We start from the raw sequence: 15717 nt of genomic DNA on the forward strand, positions 1-15717 counted from the left end.
CACATAAAGGTGCAGGACCATAGCATTCTTGTCCTAACTGTAACTATTTTTGTTTTAAAAGTCACAGCATGTGCATAATACTGTTGCTTTAGAACAATCTACAGAAGGACTTGCTTCTGTAGACACAGCCAAAGGTTTGATAACTGAGGATTACTTGTTCCCTAATCTAGATAGAAAAGACAAACTGTTTGAGCTGTATAAGTATCAAAGCCGAGTTCAAGGTCATGAATTCTTGATGCCTTGCATCAAGTGCTTTGATTCAAGTGCTTAGCATTTGAATGACTGGACTATACCTAAATTCCTCACTGTATCCATTTAAAACCTGATCATTATTTAATGCCTTGTTAAAGGCACAAAAACATGGGTTACTGCTGAAAATTCCAGGTATGTTTGGCAGAGCATACTTAAACACAGCAAAACACATTGAAAGTCAGCTGTTTAGTCTCAGATTCTGCAGAGCTGCCACTTTGGGGGAACTGAAAGGGACATGAAGTCACAATTTTCAGCTCTCCCTATTCATCCTTAGTGTTAAATTTCTCTGGTATCAGAATGATAATCTGTATGAATCTGAATGAAATCTGTAACGAAGTCTAATTTTATCATTCCTTTAGAACCATCTTCTTATAGATGCTCATGGTTCCATTCTCAAAAGCTCTTTATCATGTCTGACCCATTAGGGCTGGGTGGATCGTCTGTGTTATTTGTGTTTGGGGACTGATCCAAATTATCAGCCTACATCATAATCAAAAAGCTCAAGATAAAAGTCTCTGAATAATAAATTAACCTTTTTTATTTTAACTCTTTTATTTAACCTTTCTTCCCTTCTTGCTGCTTCTTACCTTTCAGAATTTGGTGTTGCCATTTAGGGAGCAAACGTCTGTCAGAAGCCTACATACTTACATCTGTGTGTGTGTATAATTACATATGTGACTGATAATTTTTGGTCTCAAACGTGTTTCATTTTAGGAGGTGAACACCTTCAAAATGATCATGGAGTAATAGTTGATTACAATACATCAGACCCACTAATACGCTGGGATTCCTATGAAAATATGAGCCCTGATGGGGAAGGTGAGTACATTTGTCACATCAGACCAAAGCAAAATCTTTTGCAACTGTTCCAGAGTGTTTGAAAGAAGAAAGGAGACCTCATTTGCTTGAAGCTAATGCCACTTTACTGATGTCTGAAGTAGCTGTCTACCCCTCCCTATCTAGCATTAGTGGTTCTAATTTAGGAAAGAAAGCTGTGGTAGTTAAATAAGATCCCTGTCAATACACAGAATGAACTGAGACACAACTGACTGATACAAGTTACTTTATTACTTGTAACTTTGCCTAAAGACTTTATTCTTTGTTCAAAAGTTTCTAGTTGGAATTCTAATTACAGAATTTTAAAAACAACAGAATTATATGGTGAGTTTGTAGCTTTTGGTTACTGTGTATCTGGAGTATTTCAGAAGGTGCACTAGGCTGTTAATAAACAAACAGTAAAGGGTATGCCTATTTGCGTATCTCCATAAATGTACCTGTTTTCAGGTTTTTTAGATTTTTTTTTTTTCTGTAATCAGATGGCATGTACAAAAGATGAAAACCTCCAGTAGGTCCCTTCAGATTCTGACTCCAGTGTGAATGCTCTCCTGATGTTTTCTTGAGTTCATGCTGTGCTTTTAATGGATGTAGTTTTAATGTAAGGACTCAGAATGTTACACCTGTGGCTGCACACCTCAGTGCACATGCAAGCCTGACATTGTTCTAAGTAAAAACATGAGATAAGGTCTTAAATGGATGCCGAAGTTCTTGTTTTTACAACTTGTCTGTTATGAAATGAGAGACACACAAAGCTAGGATATTTAATTAGCTTCTCTTCAGGTTCAGTTTCAATTGATTTTTATAATCTGGATTTAGCATTGACCATCTAATGACCATATCAGTGAGGGCAGAAGCTTACTGGGAGCTTGATCTTTTTCCACTGCCTCACTCTTGTAATAGGGGTATTTCCTAATGCACAGCAGATTCCAATCTGCAGAAAAGTGGGGGAATATAGAGGGTGGAAAGAGAACAGTCATTGCATGTGGCAGGTAGAGCACTCCATTGGGAGTCATCAGAGTTGGATGAGACTGTGCAGTGTTTTTTAGAAAGAGTAACATCAGAGAGACTGAATCTTTACTGGAGGTGATGTTTTAATTCCTATTCATGATGTTTCCATATAATTTATGATTCCTTTTCCTTCCTCCCCCTGCCATCCTCTCCCCCCTTCCTTTGTATATACCTAGCCCTCAACAAGCAATGCATTGATGTCAAATATTTTTTAATTGCTGGGATTGATTGGCTACATGGATTTTACCTTCCCATCTTCATGCATTGCATTGTAGGTAACTACAACAGTACAGGAAGTTAAAAACAGAGATAAATGTGCAGGCAGCACTCTGTTGGAAGATACAGAATTGTATGCTGCTGATGTCTTCGATAAGAGTTAGTCAGAGACCATTCACAAGTACAAGTAACTTGTTGGCCTGCTGCTCAGAAGTCACATATGCCATTTAATAGGTTTTTATATCTAATTTGTGTGCAGGGTAGTTTTTAAATTACCTGAGATAGAACAGAAATATGATGTGATAGCATAGATATTGAGAATTTCATTGTAAATCTGAAAAAAAAAATCACTTGAGTTTAAGCTAGAAAATATACCATGAGAATAGATGTTATCCTTTTCTCAAGTAAATATTTAGGAGGCAGACTGTTACTCTGTGATATTGAATAAGGGAATTGCAGGCAGAGCAATGCCTCTGCATAGGCTGGGCAAAAGATCACAAGGAGCTAAAGCACGTACACAGACAACAGCTGTATTTTTCTCTTAAGGATGGGGTCTGTACTTAACACAAGTTTGAGCTTAGTGTGCTGCTTAAGGTAAATACAGGGCAGTTAGGTCATCTTCTGTTTAAGATTTATAAACACCAGGACAAGCTTCTCTTTATGGTTTGTGCAGACGTTCAGTATCATGCTTGTGCCTTAAAAACGTATAATGCGTCCTAGTTTTCACTACAGGTGAGAGACCACTAAAAGGAAATGCTGATTTCACATCCAGAATGTGATCAAAGTCAAAAACCTTAGAATATGAAGCCTTTAGCTATAATCCTGAAGTCTCAGAGAGAATCTTTTCTGTACTTCAGAAAATATTAAGGTGCAAGACATGGTGCATTTGAAAGTGCATAACAGTGGTGGTATGTTTAAGGTGCAGGGAAGTCTCATACAGAGTGCCTTTTTCAGTTCTACTTTACATTGGGTTAAACCCCTAGCCTTGGGTTAGGAACTGGTCTTCATGGTTTTACTTGTACCTGTTTTCCCACAGGAATTTCAGTAGGAATAGTATGAGATGTTAGTGTGACAGATGATTCCTATATTACAGTTATACATATTTTTGTTAATTTCAAAAAATGTGGGCCTATGAAATTCCTTACCAAGGCGGCCAGGAAGGCTACAGCAGAGACTTGTGAACACTAGTTTCTCTGTAGGTATATGTATAGGTATAGGTATAGGTATATGTATATGTATATGTATATGTATATGTGTATGTATATGTGTATGTATATGTGTATGTGTATGTATATGGAATGGCTATTTCCAAGTTGATGTGTTAAAATAGAAATTAGAAGTGAATAAGATAGTAGTATCTCTTTTGAAATTGTACAACTATTTGGCTTTATTACCCAAAGAACAAAAGATGGGAATACATGATAAAGGAAAAATATACCCAGAGGCTCTTGATTTGCTGGCATGATACAGTATTGCAGACATAAGCAATTGCCTTTTAAATTATCTTGAACCCTTTGTTAATAAGATTGTGTACGTAGGTGTTGAATATAGCCAGGCTATGGACAGTTTGCTATCTCAATTTAGTTCCTTATCCTTCATTCTTAATATTCTTAAGGAATTTTGACAATTGGAAAGCAATAAATTATTTGCATTTCTTCTTATAAATACTTTTTCTTTTCATATCTCTTGGGAAGTGGTCCTCCATAATAGATGGAAAATTATATTAAGTTCCTAATTTTCAATTTGTATCAGATTTCATCCTCTTTGAGCAGTACATTAGCACAGAGACTTCTGTTACACTGATTTAAAAGTATGCAATTAAGTGTAGGATTTGAAAGCAGAAGAATTGGATCTTCCTACTGCCATGTCTGACATAATTACCATGGCTTTTCCTGTGGTTTTGAAGTCAGGAAGGGCTTTTGAGATAGAAAGGAACAGAAATTACTTTTGCTCTTTCTGAGCACTCTTATTTTTTTCTTTAAAGTATCACCATACAATAGATACATACATATTTACAAAAGATTGTTCATTTGCTGCAAAATAGTAAGATAAAATACCTGTGGCCGCATATGTGTACTATCTTCCAGAATCTCTCCCTAATATGAAATGACAAATAGTTTTGAAAAAAGCTCCCACCACCACAAACTAGAGGGATTGAGGTAAATGGTAAAGGTTTGACTTGTCTCCTGTTGAGGTTTTTTTTTAGTTCTCAGTGATAATTTCCAGGATTATTATTTGGCATAGTACATAAGAAATACTGTTCTTAAACACTTCCCTCCTGCTGAAAATGCTAGTCTTTTGAATAGGAACCACCAGTTTATGTGAAACCTGCCAGTGGATTCTGGTAAAAGCCTGGGCTCAGAGGTGTTCTGAAAATTAAATCAGATTGAAAAAAGATATTAAAATTAAAAGATACTAAAATAATATATATTGCTAAAGAGCATAAACTCATTTTAATAGAAAAGGTGAATTATTGGAAGGACAGATGAATGCTGCTCTTCCTTTAGCACTGTCTGACTGCTTTATCTCAGGTCTATTCTAAGTATTCTGATAGCACGCTAAAATTATTCTAGAGACAAAATGTCATTTGTTTGTGCGGCATTCACTTGGTTGAGATACAGGATTGTAGTGGTTTGGTCCAAAATACTCATTACTGTTTACCTTCTGTGAGATAAGAATTAGGAGAAATGCAAAGCAGACACCAATCTTGAAAGAATATAAAGAAGTTTATTAACAGACCTAAAAGAAGAAAAAAAAAATCATGCCACACCTTCAGTACTCTTCTCCTCCCCCCATTTTTCTCCCTTCTCCAAGTGACAATGTAAAAAGACAACCCTTCAGATGTTCAGTCTGTTTACCGCTTCCATAATAACCTTGTTCAGTCCATTTAGGAAGAGGAGTCTCTCTTGCCCATGCTATGAACACATTATCACAACGAGACAGCCGCCCACTTCCAAATAACTTTGCTCAGTCCATTTAGGAAGAGGAGTTTCTCTGCTCGCATGTGAGTCCCTTCCCCCAACTTGCAGCTTTCCCACAACTGCTTTCGAGGGTCCACTCTTGAAGTTTTTTGGGGTACAATTTAAGGTTGAGCCGTTCAGAAACAAAAGTTCTCTTCACCCATCTCTGGGAGCATTTCATCTCTGAAAACAGAGGCCCTTCTCCTTCCCTGGGAGCAAAGGGTCCTCCTCATCTTCATCGTTAGGACTGTCTCTGGGAGCATCTCTAGGAACTGAGGTTTTCTCCTTTCCCATTTGGAGCAAAAGTCCTCATCGCTTTCATCTCTCCCCGTTCAAACTTCTCATGAAATTACAGCTGCGTCAGCATCTGCCTATCTCAGCACAGGTGCTTTTGCTTACAAGTTGAACACTCCACCCCCCATATCTTCATGAAATTACAACAGGTACTCTGATATATCATAGCTTTACAACAGAATTTCAACTTTAAGCATCTCCTCTTTCTCTTCCCTCGGGTTTTCAGCTCTTCACAGCACTAAAAGGGTTAATCTCACCTAGGCCTTGCAGCTGGAGTGTTGCTTATCACTGTTGGTCACATGACCTCTGCCGGACAGCAGTGCAGCTTTAGCTGAAATCTTGGCCTTGGCACTGGAGGGGGGGAGTTCCGAGCCGCTCTGGCTGCCCACAGCCCTGCTGTGTGTGTGTGGGGGGGGTCCGCAGGTGGAACAGGGCCCATTGGCTCCAGGATGGCTGTGGCCCGGCCCAGCCTGGCCCGAGCATGGCCTGGGCTGGGCCCGCTGGCCCCCCCACGGGGCCTGTAGCCACCTGTCCCAGCTCCGGAAACGAGACAGAGAGGCTCTACCTCGGAGTTTCTTTTCTTTAGTGTGCATCACAGAAGCGGTCACAACTTTAAGTGGCTTAAAGAATTGTCCACATTCAAACTGGCTAGCTGATAGGTTCTGTCAGGTCACAGAGGAAGCTGTAAGCACCCCTTTGCAAGAACATCACTTCCGGGACTATGCTTGCTAACCCATGACAAGGATTTAAATTTTTTTTTTAATAAAGAAAACTGGTAAACCCAAAGTTTATTGTTGGCCAAAATAGTATTTGTTTTGGTTCGACTGAATTCAGTGGCTCGGCAACAGAAATGCACGTGGTTCTTGTTCCAGTGTTCCATTTTAAGACATTTCACTCACTTTAACAACTGCTAAATCCCTCTGCACTCTTTTGTCTTCCAGCTCTTCAGTCTGTGGAAAGAGAAGCATATGTCCATGTTAGAAATTGCTTGAAATGATAAATGAAGGACTTTGATTAAGTCTTTACAAAGCAGATACTTAAGTTTCTTTCTCAACAAAGCCTTGCTGTTTGCTTCCTAGCAACGTATGTTTGCTTGCTCACCGGTGTTTGACAATTAGAACAGAAACAGCTTTGGCAAAAAAAAAGATGTTTTTAATTTAATCCAAATAGGGTAGGGCTGAGTGAACCCAAATTCCTATATCTCAAGAATGTTGCTTTCCAAATTTTCTAGCCTTCTGTAACTGTAATCAACAATAATCAGTCAAAATTTGTCAAATATTTATAAGCTGGTTTGCTCCTGTTTTTTTCTTCTCATAAAGGAAAGTATCTGAGAAGTGTCTCCATGTACGCAGTAAATGTTTCCATGGAGGCAATAAATAACCAACATTCTGGTATGCACCCATGTCATGTGATGAGATGGGATGTTTGACTTTAACTGAGATTTTTTTCTCCTCTTCGACCCAAAGTAAATAGCTATTCAATAGGGAGGTGCCCTCTTATGTTGTTAAACACTTGTTTTTCCCAGAGGGCCACTTTATTGCAAAACTCAAAGGTTGAGGCAAAACTGCTTGGTTTTGGTACCTTAACAGGAATGCTGATGACTACCAAAGAAAACAGCAGCTTTGATGCCATTTCTGATGAGTGAAGCTTAAAAACAAATTCCTAGTGAATAAATGTTAATTTCAGTTTTTAGTCACCAGTTGGATGCAGTATTCTTTGAGACAAAGTGAAATTTGGTGGAAGGTAGGGATAAAAAGGTGTCCTCCAACAATTCCCCTCTACTATAGAAGATAGACACATTTACACTATAAAACGCTGCCAGCTTGAAACAGTATCCGAAACATTGTGGAGCGGCTGCTTTTAATTGATTTTTCTCTAAGGAAACTTAAGTCTTCTGTTTCTTGAAGTTTTGAGTGTTCTTTTCTTTAACAGATATAATTTAAATCTAGTTAGTCCACTTAATCATGAAGCTGACAAAGAGTTAGCAAAAAATTAATATAAAATGGTTTCTTTTGTGTGTTAGAGACATTGAATGCAAACATAGGATTACAAGGTTTCATTTCTAAGTGTGCAGCAATAGGTAATTTTCTTTTTCCTTCTTCATTAATACATCATTAATTGTAACAGTACGGTGGCTTAAATTTTTTGTTACCTCAATATGTTAGGGAATAAATATAATTTCACACAGATGTCTTCAAGATTGTGCTTGATAAACTGAGATTGATCTGGAATGTATTTTCTCTGGACTCATGCTTTGGGGACTTGGGATTTTTGGTTGCGTTCGATTTTGGGTTTGTTTTGTTTTTCTGTTTTTTTTCGTTTTGCTTTGTTTTTTTTTTTTTGTTTGTTTTTTGTTTTTTGTTTTTTGTTTTTTGTTTTGCTTGTTTGTTAAAAAGAAAGTTATTTTAGCATTTTGGATTGGTCAGATAGGAACCAACAGTTAAGTGCAGCCAGGGGCCAGAGTTTCGAAAGATTTACTGATACAAAGTTACTTTTGATGTCTCTTTTAGGAATATGTCTTAAGATATACTGAATGCTTAATTGAAAGTGTTGCATGTTTGCTTAAATGCTAAGCTGAGCTCCAGAACTTAGTCTGTCCAGGTCTGTTGAAAAATAGTTTTTTCCTTTTTACTTGTTTGAAAACAAACCAGTGGGAGGCACCAAGTCAGAATAACAATTTAATAGGGAAATTAAAAAACGAAAGGCAGAAAACACTGGTTTAAACTGACAGAGTCAGGATACAACCTGACACCCTGTTAGTCAGGGTGGCGGTAGCAGTCCAATGAAATGGTGGCTGCAGTCCTCCTGAAGTGGTAGATATGGTTCTGTTGAAGCGGTGATCCTGTAGAAGGGGCTTCTCTTCCTTGGAAGGTCCAGTGGTGGCTGTGTAGCTCTTGTCCTCTGGGAATCCAGTGGAAAGGGTTGTCTGTGGTGTTCAGAATCTCAGATTATATCCAGGATGGAATGCTTGGTTCCTCCCTCTGGGTGGAGCATCTCACAGTGGGGTAATGAGTCATGAGGCCAAGTGTTGATTAGGCTCATTAACAGAAGGTAATCCAGAGGGAGTTACCTCTGAGGCATGCAGCAGGACAATGATGGGCCATTAACAGAAAGATAGTCTGGGGGGAGGAGGCAAGGAAACACTGCCTCACCTGATTTCAACAGCTCATGAGGATGGTAATAGAATACACTGCAACCCAGGACACCCTTTTACCCAAACATATAAGTGCATTGATAAGACAGTGTCTGAAGTGAGAAATTATGTATGTTTTACTTAGTGCCCTGAGACAGTGATTTCATTAGGTACCATTTGTCAGTTTTGCTGAGTTTAAACTTACAGATAAAAAGAGAATCTCCCCCAAAATGCTAAGAGCCAAGGAGGTACAGTTACACCTTACCTAAATATTTAAAGTCTTATGTTTGAAGACAAAAAGAGATTAGAACCAGGGTTCCCTAGGCCCCTGGATTTTTTTCCATGAGCCTCCTGCCTCTCACTACCTGTACTTCCATTTCTGGGCACCCTTGCCTCCACAGCCCTTGGTATCAATGTTTATAACAGTGCACAGGTTTATCTGAAGCACAGGTTGCACCTGTCAAATACTCCAAGATACTACAGAGCCAATTTCTTGCTTTCAAAAGAAAAAATTCATTTTAATATCCTCCAATTTATTTCTGTCTCAGTGATAGGCAGTGTTGTTATCCCAAGGATTTATTCACTAGCACTTCGTCAAAAGCTTTCATTACACTTTTAAACCCAAAGGCCATAGGGTGCAATTTCAGTGGTTTAATAGATGTTAATGTAGTTTATGGTACATTTAACTCTGCAGTTCCACGTTCATGAGACTGTGCAAAAGACCTCTCTTCAGCATGGTAGATTCAGGCAGTAGAAAGTAGGGGGAAGGTAACAGATGGGACTGTGACTAGCATTATTTTAGGGGCCATATAACACTGCTTTTTCAACCAAGTCTTTTCAGCAGGTTTGTATTTATCTTTTAGTATGTGCCTGTTTCTTAGTCACATCAGCTACAATCTATGGTTGTTAATGTTGTTAATTTAAACACTGATGTCCAAATCAGTATCTCTTCCCATATACAGATACAACAGGAGAAGCCTCCTCACCCAATCTTACAACCTGTTTACTGGACCAGGTTGAATAAAAAGTTTGAAGAGGCAAGACTCTACCACAGGTGTTTTCCTTCCCTGCACCTGCTTCCTGGGCAGCTCTTCCTCCTTCTTTTGAAGACAATAGGGCATCCCACCTGTTTAGCTTCATTAGACAAGGAAAAATAGCCTTGATGTTATAGGTACTGGATATATTTTAACACCTTAATTGCTCGGGAGTAAAATTAGCATGGCAGCATCAGAGATTAAAAGTGTAAGGAAGAAACAATCCAAAATGCCTTAGTACAAATTAGGATTTGGTTCTTGTTTGTTCTGTGACTTTCCTAAGACCAGAAGAAGCAATTAAGTCCCCACTCTGTGTCTGTACCAAAGCATGCATACACTGAACTACCTTATGTGTCATATATATGTGTTTAGTAAACAAAGGAAATGTGAATAGAGGGCATTATCAGTCATGATGCCATTTATATCTGATGTAAGAGATCATAGAACCATTGCATGTGCATGAATGAGCTTGAGTTAAGATACTTTAGATTTTAATGTCTGAATTTTGAAGAGGTGCCTGTTATATTCAATAATCTGTACAGAGTGAAGCTTAATACTCTGTAAGTGTTCTTTTAGCACTGTAGACCACAGGCACATCTGATAGTTAATTGAGGTTGAATAAATTCCTCCAAACCAAGAAATTATATTTTTTTAAGTGACCAACAGAAGAATTTTAGCTGTACAAATAACATTAACAGCCTTTAGCGTAGTCAGCTCTAGTGCTTTGCTTTTTTTTTCGTGGTAAGGGAAGCTTTGCTAAAGATAGTACAATTTGTTACCCATGTATGGATGCCAGAAAGCTGTCCTGGGCATCTCTATCCCTGCTCCAGCAGTTTCACTTATTAAGTGTTAAATATTTGTCTGTGATCCCTCCTGATTAAGGCCTAAGTTCTTTGCAAAGATTTCCCTGGATATCAGAAAGCTTTGGATCAGACTGCTAAACAATAAGAGGAAAGTGAGAGATGGGGTAGACTGCAGGTCTACCTGCATATTTATCATACCTCCTCTAGATTCTGCTGTCAAACATGGGCAGAATCTAAATGCTGGAGAAGAGCACTAGTTCAAACTCCTTCCAGACTGCACAGATGGAGGCAACTTTCAGTAAGCAGAGGGAAGTTTTTTTGCCAGAACCCAATCTTATTTCTTACTGTGGACACGCTTTCTCCAGCTGCGTAAGGAGAGAGCTGCATTACTACAGCTCTTTCACATTGTTTGTATTTTCTCTGCTCCTGGAGTCCCAGGCGGAAGGATCTGTCCAGTTTCTGAGATGGCCCAGAGCGGTGAGCTCTCTCTGTCGAGTAGTATGGGCTAGATACTGTTTTTCTCTATCTTATTCTGAACCTTGAAGAACATTGCCTAAACTGTTACCCATTTAAGAAACTTGGTAAACTTCTGAAGTTCATCTGAAGTTTTCTGGTGTCAGGCTATTCCCCATGTTCCTTTCAGTAAATATGCATAAAATATTCTTTGTATGAAGAACTTTTGTTCTTAAGTCATTTAGGTACAGCATAAATTTTCCACCAAATATACATAATTTTTTACGATAGTATATGCTTGTGTTGAATGTGTGTAAATCATCTTCAATTTTTTTTGACAAGAAGTGAATACTATCATTATTATCATATACGGTTACCCCATATTGCTTCTACTATTGCTGTATTACTTGAAAATAAATTACAAGTCTTTTGAGTTCCAGTGCAAAATCCTTTAAGTTCAATTAGTGAGTTAGAAAGTCAAAGAGTTCTGCTAAACATATGTGTGCCTGAACTTCCCTTTTTGATATGTGTACTTGTTTAGAAAGACCTGAAGATCAATTTTTTGTGCCATAGAGTGGTGGAGCAATTTTATTACAAATGGCAATACTGTGGAACTACATGGTCCATACTTAAAAAATGAGTAAATTCATTAGGTTGACCTTTTAGACAGCTACTTTAAGCCTTTTCACTGTGGTTCTGTACAGTTTTCAGCAACCATGTAGAGTCATCAGTGTTTTTCTGCTGCTTTATATTTAATGACCGTAACTAATTTTGCTGAAAGCCTAGCAGTGTAGTAAGAGAAATGCCATGATTCTTGGTGTGTGTGCTGTTTCAGCTGTTAGAAAGAATAGTCATGAATTCTGAACGTCAGCATTTGGAGTATGCACTTGCAAATTACCGAAGTGTTCCTGAAGATGGGCTTTGTTTTTGATAGGAATGGAGGGAGATGGTTTCACATAGTTTGGTGACTTTGAAATACCCTTAAACTTTACTTAGTGTTTTGTACTTGTGGCAATGTTTCTGTACTGTGATGTTATATTGTTCTTTTGCTGGTTATCAAAGCACAAGGTACTTCAAGTTAAGTCTTTGCTTAAAATAACCGAGAAAAGTTTGCAGAAGTATAATCAAAATGACACAGTAGCTTCTGTATATTGGATGACAGTTGTAAATGTATCAATGTATTCTTTTTGGATAATGGAACAGGTATTATTTTCTTTTGATCCCAGGTGGGTAAAAGTGGAATGATAAATTTCAGTAGTATTCTAAGGATGAGTCTGTGCTGGCTGACTCTGCTTGTGTTCCATACTGGCTGGACAGCAGCCAGCCTCTGGTCTACAAGCTTGTACTTTGTTAAGCAGTTTTTTCTTGCTCCAGTGTACCTGTAAAAACACTGAAATACAAATGTGATCCTTTTGTCTGGGAATTAACCTTTGCACAGATAAAGGTTCTGTGACATCTTGCATGTCCCCTTTTCTGCTTCTCAAAAGATTCAAGATTTAAGGACCTCATGTTCCTGTGTGTTCTGCTTGTTAGCATTTTGCGAAAAACAATCCCGTCAGTTGTTTTCCTTTCATAGTGTTTGTTCACTTTTTGTTTTTTGTGATAACATGCCTTGTTTTCTTCAGCCTCCTTTATTTTTCTGTTAAATTCACAGACTTGAGAAACCTAGCAAACCAAACAGTTTCCTGATGACTTAGGTACTGCTCTTTCATGTTGGAAAACTAGTTTTGTTTAAAATGCAAGGCATATATGAATATCAGCATTTGCTTGGGTCAGGTTAAGGAAAAAAGTGATAGATGACTTCATACCTTTTTCCTTCCTTTCTAGTTAAATTCTGTTACCCTCAAATAATAATTTTCCTAAAAACTCTTTAAAAACATATTAAAGGATTGCCAGATGAATGTTTATGAACCAGAAATTGATCTCACGGCCTTGTACCAATTTACTAAATCAGGACCTACTTTTTATGTCACTGTTTGAAAGTTGCATTAAATGCAGTTCTAGGTCTCCAAATTGTAGAAACCACCACAACACAGCAATGCCAGGTTCTAAGATGATATGGATTCACAATCCATATGTTTTCCCCAAAATTTTTGATCAGTTCATTGTGATTGGTTCATTTGCATGGCCCTTCTCTGCCACTCTGCATCAGTCCAGGTACCATCTGCACTTGCAACAGCCAGCATAAAAAATTTGAAGAGGTGTATATTGTAGCCTTGCTTACAGAATTTAAATCTATATCTGAAGTGAATGAGACTGGCACACCCAGTAATCCAGTTGCCCTCAGATGTGGGAATGTGCACACAGCCCAGAAAGCCTGGTACTGATAACAGAGGAAGCAAAACCGTTTGAGTGATATGGTTAGAGAACCTCTTTCTAAACACATCCATGGATAGGTTTAACCAGTGGTTATCCCAAAGCATTCTTGTGATGGAGCACCACCAATGTCTTGCTTTAAAAGACAGGTGTCTGCCAAGGAAGGCAGAAGCCTCCCTTGAAATGGAAAACGCGACCCCCTTCCCTCTGAATTATTATAATTTTGAAATTAAGGGGCTTTCAGGCAAAGATATGAGGAATAGGAATAACAGTCCTTTGCTAATATATATATATATATATATATGCATAACAAGGCAAACAAACAACAATAACTATGGCAGTAACAGCAAACAATCACAAACCCAGTCCCAGCCTTCTCGGCTGTCAGGCCCTTTCCCCTTGGGTGCAGTTCCGGTTGCAGCCGGCAGGGGCGCTGGCGGCTCCCGGTGAGCAGGGCAGGTGCGATGGTTCCCCCACGGCTGCAGGGGGAACTCCGGAGTGAGCTCAGGGAGCATGCGACACTGGTGGCCTGGGATCCCGGGGAGGGATGGAACAAAGGCTTCACAAACCCCCTGGGCAGCTGATCCTGGTGTCCGGCCGCACCCTCGGGAACAGCAGGGACGAGCACAAATCCCGGGTGGCAGACGAGATGTATTGAACTCTGGAGCTGCAGTAGGAACCCCGGGATGTCTCAGTAGGCAGGGTGTGCAGAGCTACAGAGTAGCAAAGGCTCGAAGCAATGGTGGGGGCAGGGCGGCTGCAGCCCGGCTCCCCAGCAGGCAAGGAAAGGCAGGCTTGGGATCCTAGGGTTTTCCCTGAGGCACCCGAGCAGATGGTGAAATGGTCCCTCTTTTAGTAAGGTGGAGTATTAGAGTCCCAGTGCAACAGCCGCTCCAGCGAGCAAGCTCCACTCACGGTAGAAGGAAGGCAGCCGAAAGCAGAAGCCTCCAGCAGCAACGAACTCCCTCCACGAAGATGGGAGCCCTCCTCTCCTTCTGCCAAGAACACCAGCCAGCCAGGAGCTGTACCCAACCCCTTTTTCCCAGTTCAAATCTCGTGGCATCCCCCACTCTACACAAGAAAACCCAGGTGAAAGAGAGTAGCCAGATGGACCCCTCCTTCTGTGGCCAGGTCTTTTGTTTTTCTTAAGCACCCAGTAATTTGTCCCCCTGGCAACCTATATGGGGAAAGTTCTTTAAGAGAAGAGAAAATAGAAGGAGAACTTCTAAAACCCCAACAACCAAGAGCACCATATTGTTCTATATCTAGAACAATAAAATTTGAGCAACATGGTGACCTGTCTGAATGAATCTGTTGCAGGTAAACTTATCCATAGGATAAGTTAATTTATGCAGTGATGCTATTATGTTGTCTGTGTTTCTTCTGATAATCTAACTAAATGCAGGTGTTAGTGTTGAGCCTCAGCCTGTATTCAAGCATGCCGAGTGTTAATGGTCCACAATCACCAGCAAGTATATGCAGTTCAGGCTTATGAAGGAGCAAAAGAGGCAAGCAAGGAAAATTGAAGCAAGGAAAACAGCAGGGATTTTTTCCTCACAAAGAACCAAAATGCAGTGAGATTAAAACTAAATTTGCATCTTAAGTGAGACTCATCAATTTGCATCAAGAGTTTTTAATATACTTTTTTTCTTTTCATATCTTTGAGGCAAATGTGGGATGTTTCCAATTTAAAAGCAATTCTGCATCATCCCAAAGGAGAGAGCCAGTTCTCTGGTTCTGGAAGAGTACTGCCAGCATAGTTTGTGTTGTGTGCTTTGTGTCTTTTATCAGAGTCCTGACTTGTTTCATGTGCAACTATTAACTGATTTGCAAGAACAGCAACACTTGAACCAAAAAATATGTACTTTCTGAATTAGGTTTGAACTTTTAACTCCTACATAAACAATGAACAGGTAGATGTATTTTGGGGATACAAGAGCCACTTAAATTCTTTGTTCAACTGAGAAGTGATTAAAGTGCTGACAGTACCTGAAATAGAAAATGAACATTGTCCAGGGGCCCAGCTGTCTGGTGGTGATGCATATGTACATTTGGAATAATGTTTAGAGCACATGTTTATGGTCTGCTCTGTGGTGAGATACAGCTGTTACTAAAGGAGGAACTAAGAGGTTCACTTCCCCTAGTTTGAGGTGATTCATTCCAGAGACAGAGAAGGTAAAGCCTTCTGGGATCTGGGAGCTTGAGAACAGCAGCTGCTAGATAAAAGTAAGTGTTACCTGCTACAGGACTTCCAGAAAGCTTTTCCTGCCTGAGAACTACATTAATACACGAATTCTTGAAGATGTGGACGAGTGTCCAGCCTGATTGGTCAGCGCAGGAGAACAACTTTTTCTAGCAGCTGTTTATTTTAGGAAAAATGATGTCAGTGATCTAGAGACTGAAATTCACTC

The 15717-nt window shown here is 39.4% G+C and overlaps 1 protein-coding gene across 17 annotated transcripts in view; it reads left to right on the forward strand.

Annotated features, from left to right (window-relative positions):
- TNS3 (tensin 3) overlaps window positions 1-15717 on the forward strand; it is a 218302-nt gene that overhangs the window by 120050 nt on the left and 82535 nt on the right. For all 17 annotated transcript variants that reach the window (XM_069007895.1, XM_069007893.1, XM_069007894.1 and 14 more), the window contains one exon: window positions 967-1071. In XM_069007895.1, coding sequence (XP_068863996.1) covers window positions 967-1071 — 105 coding nt within the window. The remainder of the gene's footprint in view (window positions 1-966; window positions 1072-15717) is intronic.

The sequence above is a fragment of the Aphelocoma coerulescens genome, chromosome 2 (genome assembly GCF_041296385.1).
Source record: "Aphelocoma coerulescens isolate FSJ_1873_10779 chromosome 2, UR_Acoe_1.0, whole genome shotgun sequence".
Classification (NCBI taxonomy): domain Eukaryota; kingdom Metazoa; phylum Chordata; class Aves; order Passeriformes; family Corvidae; genus Aphelocoma; species Aphelocoma coerulescens.